Source organism: Cupressus sempervirens, chromosome 4 (assembly GCF_028749045.1).
Source record: "Cupressus sempervirens isolate cs-2001-9-10 chromosome 4, ASM2874904v1, whole genome shotgun sequence".
Taxonomy (NCBI): domain Eukaryota; kingdom Viridiplantae; phylum Streptophyta; class Pinopsida; order Cupressales; family Cupressaceae; genus Cupressus; species Cupressus sempervirens.
The window spans coordinates 708606261-708622227 of record NC_143121.1 but is presented as its reverse complement, the minus strand read 5'-3'; the positions used below and the strand labels follow the sequence as shown (position 1 = coordinate 708622227).

At 38.1% G+C, this 15967-nt stretch overlaps 1 protein-coding gene across 1 annotated transcript; it reads right to left on the bottom strand.

Moving 5' to 3' along the window:
• Positions 1 to 592: 592 nt before the first annotated feature.
• LOC149563240 (cysteine-rich receptor-like protein kinase 15) lies at positions 593 to 6800 on the bottom strand. Its single transcript, XM_089826607.1, has 7 exons — positions 5527 to 6800; positions 2320 to 2463; positions 2110 to 2228; positions 1815 to 2025; positions 1495 to 1729; positions 1215 to 1371; positions 593 to 1138 (listed from the first exon to the last, which is right to left on the bottom strand). The coding sequence occupies exons 1-7, from the start codon at positions 6680 to 6682 to the stop codon at positions 836 to 838; spliced, it is 2325 nt and encodes a 774-aa protein (XP_089682733.1). The 5' UTR covers positions 6683 to 6800; the 3' UTR covers positions 593 to 835.
• Positions 6801 to 15967: the final 9167 nt, after the last annotated feature.

The following is a 15967-nucleotide window of genomic DNA, read 5'->3' as shown; positions in this document are numbered from 1 at the left end:
AGTTCAAATCCCACTGTGATAGGGTATGCATGTCTCATTTGTAGTACAGTTAGGTACCTTCTGAAAATGACTGGTGTAAAATATTGCCCTGCTTTTATGTGGATGTAGTCATTAATGGCGAAATAATATATTCTTTTAATGGATAAACTGTAATATATTCTTTTAAGAATTGAACACATAATTAACTGTTTTATGTCTATAGTTTGATTATCTCTGTTTTTCATATTGCTGTTTTGTGTAGTTTAAATATTCAATCTATTTCTTAAACTCAACAATTGCTACCCGAGCGAAGGAGACGACGTGGAGAAATTGAAAACAGACGGAGAAGATAAATAGAAACTTCTCTCCTTAGTGGATCTGTTTTGGAGCAATGATTTCCTTAATTAGCAACATCAGAAGGAGAAATTGTGAACTGCAAGTAGGAAATAAAGACATCTTTTTCCTGCCTATTCAGATATCCAGTGTTCAAAAGACAACCACATCTAGATGTTTTGCATCCAACCAAAAGAGAGTTGCATTGTGAAAAGGTAGTTAGGGCTGCTACATTGTCAACGTGCAACTATACCGTTGCACTTGTTCTCAATGCAAGTGCTAGTTGTAACATTGCTTTTGAACATTGATTATCTCAATATATAGAGATTACGCACATTACATGTCTATGCAGATTAGAAAACTAATAATGGCAATACACAATAATTATTTTATAATTTTTTCTACTTCTAAACACTACAAACTATTTGTGGATGAAATCATCTTTACATTTTGTTTTATTCCAAAATCCAATTCGAATTATGGTAATCACGAGTCTTCCTCGTGCTATAAGAAAATCCGGAAGTTAGATAGGTTCTAATTCACTTTTTGAGATTTCACTCCGAGAAGAAATATTAGGGACGAGGCTAATACTCGCACTTTGACTGGTCATACTTACAAACGCAGGTCTAGTTGGATTTGGTAATGACACAGAATTGCTGGATATCATTGTAAGAACGCTAGATATCATTGGGCGGTTGTCTGGATCAGCCTGCGTACACAGAAGTCCGATGTGAGTGCATCTTATCACTTGTTCTTCTGGGCAATTTCCCATCAACATAATATCCACAATTTTGAGAGCTTGCCCTCCTTTGAATAGTCTCCACGCCTGCATCACACGTCAACTTTCATAAAAATTCACTCTCATCTCAAATAATGATTAATTGAGGAATCCAATTTCTTACCCATTCTAATAATCCGAGGTTTTGCTTTTCTTTTGAAAGATGCAGGTCTGTATTTCTTCTTCCACTTACAATCTCTAGCAGTAAAACTCCAAAACTATAGACGTCAACTTTTACTGACAGCTGCCCGCCCATGGCATATTCTGGGGCCATGTAACCACTGCACACATCAAATGTTTAAGTTCAAGATGTTGCGTCTTTAGTTAGTCAAATTTCAGGTCAATGAGATGTGTTCATGAAAAAAGCTCTCTGCAAACTAGAGTGACTATAAGAAAGTTCTTACTAGGTTCCTGCAACTCTTGATTGGATTTCTGTTTCATTATCAGAAAAAAGTTTTGCCAAGCCAAAGTCTGCTATCTTAGGATTCAGTTTCTCGTCAAGCAAAATGTTGCCTGCTTTAATGTCTCTGTGAATTATTCGAAGCTGCGAATCCTCGTGAAGGTAAAGAAGGCCGCGAGCGAGTCCAGTAATGATATTAAACCGCTTTTGCCAATCGAGCATTCTGCGCTTTACTGGGTCTGTTTATATTTCCATTGATAAAAAAATGTTCAGTCACAGAGTAATTTTAACACTCGTTATTTTGGTAACAAAGAAATGACTCACCGAAGAGGAAGGTATCGAGGCTTTTGTTGGGCATATACTCATAGACAAGCATCCTTTCGGGTTCCTCGCTGCAACATCCAAGCAAATTCACAAGGTTTCTGTGTTGTATATTTGCCACCAGTTCCACTTCATTCATAAATTCTCTTCTCCCTTGTGCAGATCTTGCAGACAGCTTTTTCACCGCAATCTGCTTTCCGTCTCTAGTTTTTCCCTTAGAATTAAAACAAGCCCACATCTGTGTAAGGAAAATCTCAAATGAAATATCAGTGCTATAAAAGCAAGTACAGTCTAATACCTTATAAACTGGGCCAAAGCCTCCCTCGCCAAGCTTGTTGTTATCATTAAAATCCTCTGTTGCCTCGATCAAAGTTTCTAAGCTGAAGGCAATTTGCTCTTTCGTAAATAGCCTCCTTTCTGAACCTCATCATATATTAGAGTTATGCTGAACTAATTATTGTAGAGAGAAAATTTAAAGACATTAGTATGTGTTAATCTAAAGTAGCACCTTCATTCTGCTTTTCAGGGGCTGCTGGATTCCTGGAAATTGCAGATTTAAGTTTTCTAAACATTGTAAGTGAACAGGCAACGAAGATTACAATCGTGCTTACAGTGATTCCTAATATCATCGGCAACCTTCCTGATGACTTGTCTGCGAGGCACCATTTTAATTGTCATTGAAAAGGCTTAATAAACTAGCTACTAGTATAAATTAAAAAATGAGCAATAAAGATACAGAAAACAAGTGTTATAAATCAGCAGTTGCTTGAATATATAAATCTAATCTGCAGTTGCAGATTAGCAGTTACATAAGTATGTTTTCAGTGCACGTCAAGCATGCAGTTTTATAATTAGTCGTATGCCATTAATGCCATTATATTTTATTGGAAACACTAGATGAAGATAGAGTAAATTTTCATTATAAAAGAGGGATAGGATGCCTCTTTTATTTTCCTAAATAGTTTTGGACCCTCTCGACTAAGACATATAGTTTACCAATTCAAATGCATGGATGGCTCAACACTAATGGCTTTTTGATGTGTAAGGTGCATGGTGTATGCAGTTGACAACACTCATAATGTGGTATGTGTGGATAAGATATTGCAATGTATCAAATCCTTATGGTGAATATTAAATGAGGTGCAGAATATGCAGGGTCTCACACATCCAATTTTTATGGAGCCTATTCTTATTCCACAAGGTCTGCTAGTTGTCACACATATATGGCAACAACATAACTTGATGTGTTGTGTATTGTACATATACAGTTCAATGTAGAGTTGCAAAGGTAGAACATGTCCATACCATGTACTTCTAACACACAATGTAGAGGCATGTCATATCACATTCTTATAATAATCTGAGACATGATGCTGGGAGAAGTTAAAGATGCTTTGAGGTAGTTGCAAAGGCTTGTGCTCGAAGAAGTCATAATTGTTAAATGTAAAACTTAGAAGGTTGATGATTTTGTACCATTCAACAACAGTTACAAATAACTGGTTTTGTTTATCGTTTGATTTACAAAGTCTCATCATGCCAAAGTCCCGTTGAGGAGATGGGTGTGAGGGCTTACACCATTTTCCATGACAATAGAGTCCCCAAAATTTCTTAGGTATTGGACTACACAAGCAAGATCCACGCCCATAATGAATGTCTCATCTAGAAGAGTCGCTATGCCCATGCCTATGCCTATGTAGAGATGTGGAGTTGGTAGGGACTGGGAAAACAATGCTGGTGCATTTTCCCATTGGTCTAGTTGTTCTTGAATATGAGCAACTTCAAGTGAACATTATTTGCTCAATTACACTTGATTTTCCCGAGTACATTAGAGAAAATTGTACATTATTTGCTCAATTACACTTGATTTTCCCCGAGTACATTAGAGAAAATTGTAGTTTTAGAAGATTAAGAAAATCATCTTTATCAAAAGTGTGAGTAACCAAAATATTTTTATTTTTTTTGTCATGGCATACGTTGAACATAATTTCCATTTCTAAGATATGTAACATATGAGTAAACTTGTGAGTATCTCATGTCACATTTGAGTAAACTTGTGAGATAGGAAGGACTAATTTCGAAGCAAAATCATGTGCCATAAGAAGGAATTTGGGCCTGAAGGACCTAAAAAGTCATGGACTAATTATAAACTTTTTGAACATGTGGGAAGAATCAACCTTCAAGCCCTGAAAGTCACGGACTAATTGCAAACTTATTGAGCATTTGGGAAGAATCAACCTTCAGGCCCAAAGAGTCATGGACTAATTGCAAACTTCTTGAACATGTGGGAAGAATCAAAGAGATGCTGGAACGAGTCAATTTAGCCACAAAATGGACAATTTGGAGTGGGAATGCCCATGTTGGTGAGATAGGTCCTCATAGAAAAGTACCAAGCAAAGTGATCCAATTTTGGCACAAGAATAGCATCCGAGACTTCTTTCTTTCTATCAAGCTCATAACCATCTGGTGAGTTCGCCCATCTTGCTTGGAGATTCAATATTTCAGCTTGAAATCTGGTGAAGGAAGAAAATCCTTGGTGGTCGGGTGGATAAGATCTGACAAGGTTCGAATTGGACTTTCTAAAATAATGTGCGACGTTTGGTGCAAGGTCATAGAGCCAACTGTCCTGCTTGAGTGCCGAATAACTAAACTACCAAATGGATTATTGATTAAAGGACAAACGATTGTGAAAATCATCTCCATCATAACACAGCTAGGATTTGACAGCGTCACAGGCTTTCGAAACGCTTTTATTATGCTTGAGAGCTTCACAGGCTTTCCAAACATTCGGTAGCGAAAGTTTCAAACTGATTCTTTCAATTATGAAGGTCAGGTTTCTTGTTTAGTAAGACCAAAGAAATTTGTAGCTTTCTCAAACTTTGACAATTGTCCAAATACATCAATATTTAAACATCTATCATGAATCCTCACAAGAATTCGCTACCGAAGCCTGCCAGACATTCCTAAATCTGAGCTCTTACTCCCCTAGACATAGTGAAATTCAGAATTTCGCACCCCTTTTCTACCACAAATTTAGACATTTGCACAATTAAGATATCAAATTTCCCTGTTTTTTCGTTAAACAATGAACTCTCAAACGACCAAGATCTTCTTACCATGCACTCCCGGGGTCTTTTTCCTATCCCACGCAGCCGCAATTAGTCGCTTCTCTTTTCTTATTTTATTCCCAGCGTTTCCTCATCTTATTTCAGATGCTTCAAATTTGACGTTTCATCGTGTTTTGTTCTCTGTCATTGTTTTATACGCCCCTGTTCCAATCTTGCCGGCACGCAGCCCCTTTTCTTTTTGTTTTATCATTATCTACCTAAAAAAGATTGTTATTGCTAAAAACCAGAAGTTTTTAATGCCACCCACTGAAAACCGCAATGGCCATCGCCTGTCGACCAGAAAAAATGTCTGAAGTTTCCCAATTTAATCTCTCGGCACAGTAAGCGAAGGCTTGTTAGGGCTAGTCTGAAAGGCAAAAGGGTGTGTTGAAAAAATCAAGAGACTTCTGCACGATCAATACATAAGGCCAGCGAGATCGTTTTGGATGAAAAAGAGAAGACGAATAGTTTGTCAGTAGCTGGATGATTCTTTCCTCGCTATTTGTGAACAAGAGGAGATCAATCAGGCTCTTGACATCCCAATCTAACTTTCAAATATATCAAGGAAAAATATTGAGGAAAACATTGATTAAGGGGCCCGTGATACTAACTTGATTTTGTCTGTGAAGCTGGATTAGCACGACCGTGTTCTACCGGTGGACTGGGCGTTGAGGTTGGTGAAGTAGTGGGAGCCCCGGGGCCAGAGACTGACTCTATATCAGAAATTTCCTCTACCTGGTATCCCACCATACAGTTTTTTGACTTAGCTTGAGCTGATTCTTTTGAAGAACAGCAGTCCTCCAACAGTTGCTTTGCTTGAAACAAACAACTACTACAATCCATCATGGGTATATCACTCGAGCACTGAACTCGACCGTTTACCCGACCCGAAACTGAGTAATTGGCCGATCCTGATAGAATGAAATTGTTATATGGAGGCTTGTTGGCTAGATCAGACGACAGATTGGAGAGAAGACTAGAGGTTGTGGATTTGAAACTCTGTATATTGCCTGAGACATCCTTAGATCTCTTCAGTAAAGAAAAGCTTGTATCTGGCGCCAAGGAGTCAAGAAAAGGATAGATCTCATATCTCACTGTGCAGCTTCCTGACATAGCCTGAGCTCCTTGTCTTGAAGAACAGCACTGCAGCAACTGTTGTCTTGCTTGAAACAAACATGATCTACAGTCCTTCGCCGATAAATCTCTCCAGCACTGAACGAGACCGTAAATATTATCGGAATTAGAGTAGGATTCTGATCCCATCCCAAGCAGCTTATTTGCAGGGAGGTAAGCTTGATCAGACAAATTGGACAGAAGACTTGAGGTAGTGGATATGAAAGCCTGCGAATTGCTTGTCACAGCTTTCGTGTTCTCCAGCAGAATGAAATCGGTATCTAGTGTTGAAATGAAATTGGAGTTGTCATAGCGCATGAAGCAGTCACCCATCCACACCTGCGCTCCTATATCAGTGGCGCAGAGTTCTTGAGTAATGTTTTTTGCTTGTACTGAACAGTCTGTGCATCGCGCTGCTGATATATCACCGATGCACTGCAGTAGTCCATAGGCTTTATTGGGCGATTGGCCACGGGAAGAGGTGTTAAAACCTGAACTTTGAGGCGCATTACGAGACAGATCATCCAGTACTAAATCCAAGTTTGTGGAGTATGCACTCCCGTGTGTGAAAGTTGAGTCATTGTTGCAGATAGACCATCGGTAATCGCAGGTGACCGAAGGGAGAATCGCAAGTAAAAGAAAAGGAAGAAACATTGATTCTCCGAATGAAGAGTTGAATCTTACCAGTCATCGACTAATCAGATTTAACTTTTACATATAGCGGACAGAAAGAAAAAGCTTGTCTGCGAAGAACCTCATCTTTTTAATGGCAATCTATAGCCTCTCAATTAATCAGCTTATTGGGTCCAGTCAACGATGACCAATGAGGTCGTCGAGAGTGATCTGTCTTGAATTATAGATGCTCGACGTCTCGATTCAGGAGTCAAATTTACCTACCAATTCCGGCCGGCTTCACGGGTACACTTGAAGCCTTTACTTCTTTTGGTGGCCGGACCCACTCTTAACTCATGTCCGGACATATCTCATTTAGGGGAGAGGACCGAATAGTTGAGCGGGGTCTAATAGTCGATCGCCCTATTGTGAACATAGAGTCTAATCTTTCAACATATTTTTACTATATATTATAATTAATTGATCTATTTGTAAATATAAAAAATTCTAAATGTTGATAAAAAATATACCAATATTTGAACACATGAAAACTTATAAATGTTATAGAAAAAATAAATAAATGAATTCATTAATGAGTGAAATAAATAACTTTTTGTTTCAAACAAAATATCATAGCTATCTAATATGTGTGTGTCACTTAAAACATAATATGGTCACTTAAATAAACATTGATATCTTAGTGTAGACATACTGTTCTTGTGTGTACAACTATTGGAGTAGCAATGTATATGCATAAAGTAAACCATATCAATAATATGTATCATCATAAATATAAAAGGTGAATACCAATAAATGCCTTGTATTTTCTTATGAAATGTGTGAGATTGTGAGAAAAAATTAGTGTTCAACTAATGGTCCCTTTGTGTTGGATATATGTTGTATTTTATATAATAATGTGTTATTTTTATAACAACAAATATTTTTGTGTGTGTTAAAGTATGTGTCTTTTTGTGTTATTTATAAAAGTTATATATAACAAATATTTATGATTAATAATAACTATTTGGTCTATTTAAGTTGCATATATGTTATATTTCATATAGTTATACAATATTCTATTAACAACAAGTGATAATTTTAAATTCAATTAGTAGAGATTTTTAGATTAAGCTTTGGTCGAATGTTCAAAAAGTCATTTTTTAGACACATTTCACTAGGTGCACTATTTTAACGAGTTATGTGATGAGTCACACCTTCAAACTTTAGTTGTAGGTAGTTCAATGTCCATTTTACATTTTAAAAAAAAATATGAAAGTCTTACGACATCCCATGTAGCGGCTACATGTTAACGAAGTTAGCTATCACGACTACTGATTCCTCTCCCCTACAGCATACCGGTTTTCGGATTCTTGGTTTCCACCATTTTGTTTTGGCCTAGTGTCCGTTACATTCAATCCGCCTGCCGTCCGCTGTTAACTTTTGAATTTGGAAATGTCCCACTCAGATGTATGAAAGTGTACGGTGACATAAAATAACTCGGATGCAACTATCCTCCATATAAATCATCCCGTCGTACAGGAAAAGCACAAAAAAATGTATGATACATACATCCTTTTTTATGGCATAGTCATCCCATGGAAGTTCATCCCATGGACCTATCTATGGTCCTTTATGTCCTTCTTTGGATGTCTTGTGGGCGTGTTTGATGGATGTTTCATTGACTGATAGTTTTTTTTGAAAAATTATGCAATCATACAAATGTGAAGTAATGGAGTTACCGTGGAATTGTCACTGTGGACTGTTTTCGTGTGAATTCATACCGGAAAAACAACCTCATTCGATGTGGTTTCGTGGGCCTATTAATGTTGCATCAAGTTAGAAAATTGTTTACGTACCTTCGATTAGCCATTGTTGTTACTTCATCGTAGAGCTAAACATTTGAAATGAGTTAGCCATTGTTCTTACTGCATCGTAAGACGAAATCGATAAAACAATTTTTCCTTCCTTCGACGTATCCTTTCTTTTGCATGATTGCCACATGTTATGGTTTAATGTTCCTTAAACATAGAGATAGAATTACTATTTCTCCTTCGACATATCGTAGGCCTTGATCGATGGATTTAATATTTGTTCCTTCAATGTATCATATGAATGTTCATAGGTCACATTGTTTATTGTTTTTGAAATTAAAAGCGACCAAAACAAGGGGGTTGGCCCATACAAGCAAAAACGTGGTAACCAGTGCATTACCAGCAGAACCACCAGTAGACAAAAGACTAACTAAACATCAAGAACCAGTAGTCTGCAAGAACCAACAGAGAAAAAGAACAACTAAGCTAACACCAACCAGAGAAAACTAGAAAACTACGAAAGTTTATCATAACCAAAATTGGCAACATTGGCTAACCTGAGTCCTAATAATAGCTGTAAACTAGCAAAACCTTAGCCAACAGTAAAACATAAAAAGTCTTGGATCTGAGGATCCCAATAAACTTAAACAACTTAATTTTCTTTTTTCCCCTTCCCCTTTGCATCTAGCAGGATCCATGCCTAGTCATCCGCAAGGAACTTGAAGAGCAACTTGTGGTCTTCCATGTCCATACCCGTGTCCTCCTTTTCCTATGCCAGCAACTGGAGGGTGGTGGCAGCAACGTGTAACTTTGAGGTCAAATTTGGAGAAGGTAAAAAACCCTTTCTCCAAAGTTTTAACCCTCCTTTCCAGTTTGGTATATCGTTCCTGCAGCCTCTCAGTCCCTTCTTTACTCTTCGCTTCCACCTTTACAGAATCCTCCTTAGCAATTTGCTCCTGGAAATCCTCTTGCAAAACCCTTGGGTTAGAGGAAACCTTATAATTATCTTTAACGAGGGAGGAAATAGTTATGGGGGAGGTGTCCATTATGCTACTCTCTTCACAAAAGGTAATGGGTTTAAGGGAGAAGCTAGCAATCACATGGGTGATCTCCGTATTCAAAGCATTACCAACAGACGCTTGGGTCTGGGCATTATCCATCGAGTTGTCCCCCGAGTTAAAACTTTTATCCCCCTCATCCATGCCATCCTCCTTCTTGGAGTTGGAAATATCTTCCTCCTCCCTCCCTTCGTTATTATTTTCTGAAATATCTTCATCAACCTCCTCAACCAAGACTCAGATGGATTTTTGTTTGCACCTAGCTTGAGATTGTGCAAGCCTACCAGATCACCTCCTAGCCTTACCCCCTGTCTCCTCCAAAACCTCTCCATCAACCTCAACCGGTTTTTCAATTTTTAACTTCTTGTTTCCTTTTTGTTCCACTGTTATATCAGGTTTTTTCTTTTTCTTGATTTCCCTACCAGGGGAGGGTCGGGGGGTGTGGATTTTTGTGCCCGTACTGGAGCTTGGGGGTGAATTTTGGCGATGGCGCTGGTTATCAACCACCATCACCCTCGGGGGGCACAGGGTAAGGTGAAATTGATAGAGGCAGAAAATTAAACCTTGATGAATTATGGTAAAATTTAAACCTTAACTCCTTTTTTCCCTAACATCAGCTACCATATCCTCAAGAGAATGCAGGAGGTAAAAAGGGATAGAAATGAAATCCCTATTCCTCAAATGATTTAAGAAAGGGAAATGATAGTAATAGTAGACACCGAACTTTCCCTCTAGCATCCAATACCTCATAAGGACCAGGCACACATCATCCCATGGGGCGAGCAGCTTGTCTCTTTTAAACCCTCTTCTGTAATGAATCGGCTCCTCACCATCCGCAAAGAAGCTATTCATACTGGCCTCATCAGTGACTTTGGTTACCTTTCTCCATTTTTTCCCCTTCATTGAGAGACCGGTCGCCATGGCAATCACTTCCTCAGTGACTTGGAATGTGATTCCATTAATGGTGACCTTTCTATCATTCCAACCATTAACAAACTAGAGCGCATAGTTCTCGTCATACCCCACCATCGATTGCATGTAGGGAAAAAAACCCCCTTCCTTCAGAAGAAACCAGGTGGTCATCCTATCTTTAAAATTCTCAATTTTCGTGAGTTCCAGCCTATTCAAGTCCCCCCCCATCTCAATTTCACTAGTTTCTGGTTCCCCTTCTTCAATAATATGCATTTGAACTTTCTCAATTGCAATTTTTCTGCAACTACTCTCTGCCTTAAACCCTTTAACAACAAAATATAATTTACAAACCTATGCTTGATGCACTCTCAAATCCCATGCGAGATTATGATGGGATTCGTGAATGTATAAAATCATAATTTTCACCCCTCGACGTTTTTTGACAACTTGATTAATGATATCTTTTGTACTTCCAATTGGGAAGTAATTTAAAACTCGCCATGGGTTACCATAATTATGAAATGACATCTTTCTTGATTCGTAATCACTCCTATTACCGTTTGTACGGCCATGTCTTTCCATTATTTCCAAAAAGCATTGTTAAATTTAGCAAACATAATTACCATGTTGCCAAATTTGGCCCTACTTTTAGAATTTATAGTCGACATCATATGCTATTCCCGCCTCTTTCCTTGATTATCAACGACTTAATATCTTCATTGAGATCAACCCAGTTTCTCCAGCACGTGAGTGCCTTTGCATTGAACCCCATGGTTGTTGCCGCATCTGCCACCTTATTGCCTTCCTTGTAAATGTGCTGCAAGTGGACACTTTCCTTTACGTTCAAGACTTGCTTGATATCCATAATGGTATTTTGAATATTCAAGCTTGGTCTAGCCACTCCCTTAACCAAGTCAATGATTAATTTGGAGTCCCCCTCAATTGTTAGCTCCTTAATTTGCATTTTCCTAGCCAACTAAAGTCCCCATAACAACGCCATGGCCTTAGCCAAGTTATTGCTTCCAATTCCCACCTTTCTAGTGTATACCAACATCACATCACCATTCCTGTCTTGCAACACACCTCCCACTGCTCCTAATCCTCCACTAGCAGCACCGTCGAAGTTCAGTTTATACTGCATTAGGGTGGGGGGTCTCCATCTCGTCTGCTATCTCATCATCATCTTTGAGTTATCAAACAGGTAGAAATCCTCATGACAACCCCGTTTTTCAGCAACTAGGCCTTCATGTCTAACTGGTTCTTCCTTTGGCATTTTACATTTAGCCACTCTTAAATTTTCCTTCAACAATTTGCCCATAATTCCAAAAACGACTTCCTCTAATTTACTCTCCTCCTTAAATAATCTATTATTTCTTTCTTTCCATATGTGCCAGCAAACATATGGAGGAACAATTTTCCATAGAAAACTAATCTAGGGTGATAAAGGGGCAGCACTAATTCTCCACAAACTGTCCCAGATTATCTTTCATAACCCATTCCAAGCCAAATCTTTCCCAGACCTTAGCCCAAATCCCTAAAGCATATTGGCATTCTAAGAAAAGGTGGGAGATACTTTTTTCCTTTTCTTTACAAAGATAACAACGATTTGTAATATAAAACCCCCTTCTTTTCAAGTTGTCCAAAGTCAAGATTTTACCATGCTGAACCGTCCACCAAAAGAAATTAATTTTAGGAATAAGGTCAGTAATCCATACCTTCTGCCACAATGTTGGGCAGGGGTCCTTAATAAACATGAGTGTGTATGCAGATTTGATCGTGAAGTTACGAGCTAGAGTTAAGTCCCAAGCCATAGTGTCCTCCTGAAGTAGTAAGAGGAGTCTATGTTCCTTTATCAACTCTTCCAACTCCTTGATGAGAAGAATATCCTCTTGGGAGTAGTCTTCCTTGTAAAGTTTCTTCCACCTCCTCCCCTGATCAATATAGTCTATGACTTTTCCCCCCACATCCTCTTTAAGTAATTCCATCAATCTTCTGAATTTACTGAAGACCAATGGTTTCCCACCCATCCACCTATCTTTCCAAAATCTAATATTGAAACCATTCCCCACAATCCACCTTAAACCTTCTCTTAATAAACCCCTATTACTAACAACATTCTGGCATATTTTTGAACCTCTTGGGAGGTCATTACTAAATAGATTCCACTCAAAGGAGGTATTACACAAATACTTAACATTCATGATATTGCTCCAATCCATATTCTCTTCAGCCAGTCTCCATCCAATTTTCATAAGGAGAGCTTCGTTAAGGTCTGAAGCCTTCTTATACCCAACCCCCCCTTAATCTTTGGTTTGCACACCTCCTTCCAATTTACTAAATTCAATTTATTTTTCTCCTTTGTCCCTGACCAAAGGAAATTCTTTTGTATTCTCTCAATTTTCTCCGCCATGGTTTGATTGATTTTGAAAATGGATAAGAAGTAAATAGGGATACCCTGAAGAGCAGCAAAGAGCAATTGTAATTTTCTAGCATTACTTAATATCCTCCCTTTCCACCCTACAAGCTTCCTCTGAATTCTCTCCACTATCATAATCCAAAAATCATTCATCACTTCCTTAGTAGTAAGTGGTAATCCGAGATAAGTATCCGAGAGGCTAGCAGATTGGCATTCCAAAATGTTTCTTATCCTCCTTTGTAGTGAGGCTTCAGTATTAAAGAAATAGATCTTACTCTTGTGGTCATTCACTCTTTTCCCTGAACTTTCTTCATAATTATGTAAAATCATCTTCCAAGCTTCTGCCTCCCTAACTAAAGATTCTCCAAATAGAAAAGTGTCATCAACGAATTGCTGAATGACCTCAGTTTCAATAGTAGTAGCAGGTTTAACCCCTTTGATACAACCTGTACTGACTAGTTTATAGAATGACCTCCCCAAGACTTCAGCGACCATTATAAAGAGGTAGGGGGAAAGTGGATCACCCTATCTTAGACCTTTCCCTGCAGCAAAGTTGCCCCAGGGGGAACTATTAAGTAGAACAACATATTGCACTGGACCAACCATCATCATGATCAAGTTTATAATCTTATTGTTAAATCCCATTCTTTCCAACACATCCTGAAGGAAGTCCCAGTTGACCTTGTCATAAGCTTTGGATATATCCAATTTAAATTCCATCCCTAGTTTTCTATTTTTCTCCATATAATGAATAACCTCATGTGTGGTTATAGCCGCATCTAATATCTGTCTTCCCAGGACAAACCCTTTCTGAGGGCTACCAATTATTCTTCCCAAGAAAGGCTTTATTCTATTCACCAGAACTTTGGCAAAAATCTTATAAATAGTATTACATAAGCTTATAGGTCTAAAGTCAAGCAGGCTCAAAGGAGTAGGGATTTTAGGAACTAGAGCTAAAAAGGTTTTATTAATCCTCCTTAGTAGCTTTTCAGTTCTGAAGAAATCCCTAGTGGCCCAAATCAGTTCCGATTTGACCACCTCCCAAAAATGTTGGAAGAACGCCGAAAGAAACCCATCCAGTCTCGAAGCCTTATAGGCTTTCATAGAGAATACCGCTCTTTTTACTCCTCCTTAGTAATATTGCCAAGTAACTGGTTATTCTCCTCCTCCCCAAGTATCTTTGGGACCGAATTGATCAAGCTTCTTCTAATTATCGGGTTCCCTACAAAATTGTCTTTAACATAAGCTTTGCTGAAGTGTTCCACCACATGTCTTCCCATCTCCTCCTCCTCTTTTAAGACCCTTCCCCCTTCATCTTTCAGCGAATTGATAGTGTTTCTTCTTTTATGGTTCGAGGCAGACCTGTGAAAGAACGGTGTGTTCTTGTCCCCTTCCTTAAGCCATTGAATTCTTGATCTTTGTTTTCAAAAAATTTCCTCCCTTAGTAGGATATCCTTCCACTTTTTTCTATCCTCCTCTTCCTGAGTTGCACCTTCCAGATTTATCCCAATTGCAATTTTCCCCTATAGTTTTTTGAGCCTTTCCTGCACTTCACCTTTGACATTGAATAAGTCACCAAATGAACTCTTTGCCCAGACCCTAACATTCCTCCTAATATTATCTAGTTTTTGAGTAAGTCTGTACATCACAGTACCATCTATCCTTATATTCCACCAGTCCTAAACTCACTCTTTGAATTTTGGATGAGACTGCCACATTATTTCATATCTGAAAGTGTTTTGTCCACCTTTAAAACCATCCTCCTAGTGGAATAATATAGGGGAGTGGTCTGAAACAGTTCTAGTGAGGTTCTCAAGGTGGGCGTTCCCCAGTTTGTTCCAGTTCCCTGACACCAATAATCTGTCCAGCTTCACTTGAATAAGTTACTTCTCTTTCCTATTATTAGTCCAAGTATATGAATTTCCTCTTAACTCCACATCCATAAAGTCCAACCTACTCATGAAGTCATTGAGGTCTTGCAAACTTTTCAAACATTCTCTGTTACCACCCAGCTTCTCCGAATGGTAGAGGGGGGTATTAAAGTCTCCCATACACATCAATTGCTCACCCTTTATAGTTTCAGCAATCCTACCCAGTTTATCATACGTTTCCTTCCTCCCAAGTCTGCTATTAGAGGCATAGATATTGATCAACCCCCAACAATGGCTGCTAGATTGGAAATTAGTAATGATAAAAAAAAATTCTTTCCAGACCTCTATACCCTTCATAGAGTTCGAATTCCACATGGTGGCAATACCCCTCGAAGCTCCATCTGCATCCATATGTGAATGCTCAGCCCCCAGCCACATATGACTAGAAATTTGATCAAAACTATCACTAGACATTTTGGTCTCTTGTATTAAGACACAATCAACTTTTTTGCAAAATATATTGTTTTAGAGCATATTGCTTCTGGGGATTATTTAACCCCCTCACATTCCAAGAGAGAAATTTCATTTCTTACTTCTAGTAACTATCTCCAGTGTAAGTTGCTTACCATTGGCCACATCCCTAGCTGTTTGCTTTGTCCTAGTAGCCCTACTAGATGGTCTTCCTACTATCACAGAGGAACCAACATCTAGTTTCCTTGCCCCCCCCTCTTCTTCTTCTTCTGGACCTTTCATTCCCCATTATCCTCATCCTGTGGTGAGGTAATATTAAACTATCATATTGTTTATTGTTAAAAGGAGCCTCATCAACTAAATCTGATCATTTACATTTAATAATACAGGTTGTCATGTGTGTTTGCCATTATGCCACGTACTATGTTCTAGAAAGATAGGGGTATGTGCAGGATCATGGTGTGCCAAAAAGTGGTGATGTGAAAAAAAAAAGAGTTTGAAGACACCTAAAAGCGCTTCAAAATCCGCTTTGACTATTTTTTACCTATCCAAGAACCAAACCTGGAAGGTTAAGCTGAGCCTTATCGGATATCCGATTTTAAATCAAATATCCGACTAATAATTATAATATTATTATTATTTAATATAAATATTTACTTAATGATATTATTATTTAATATGATATTATTATTTAATATAATAATATTATTAAATAATAATAATATTATTAGTATATTAAATAATATATCATATTAAATAATAATAATAATATTAAACAATATATCATA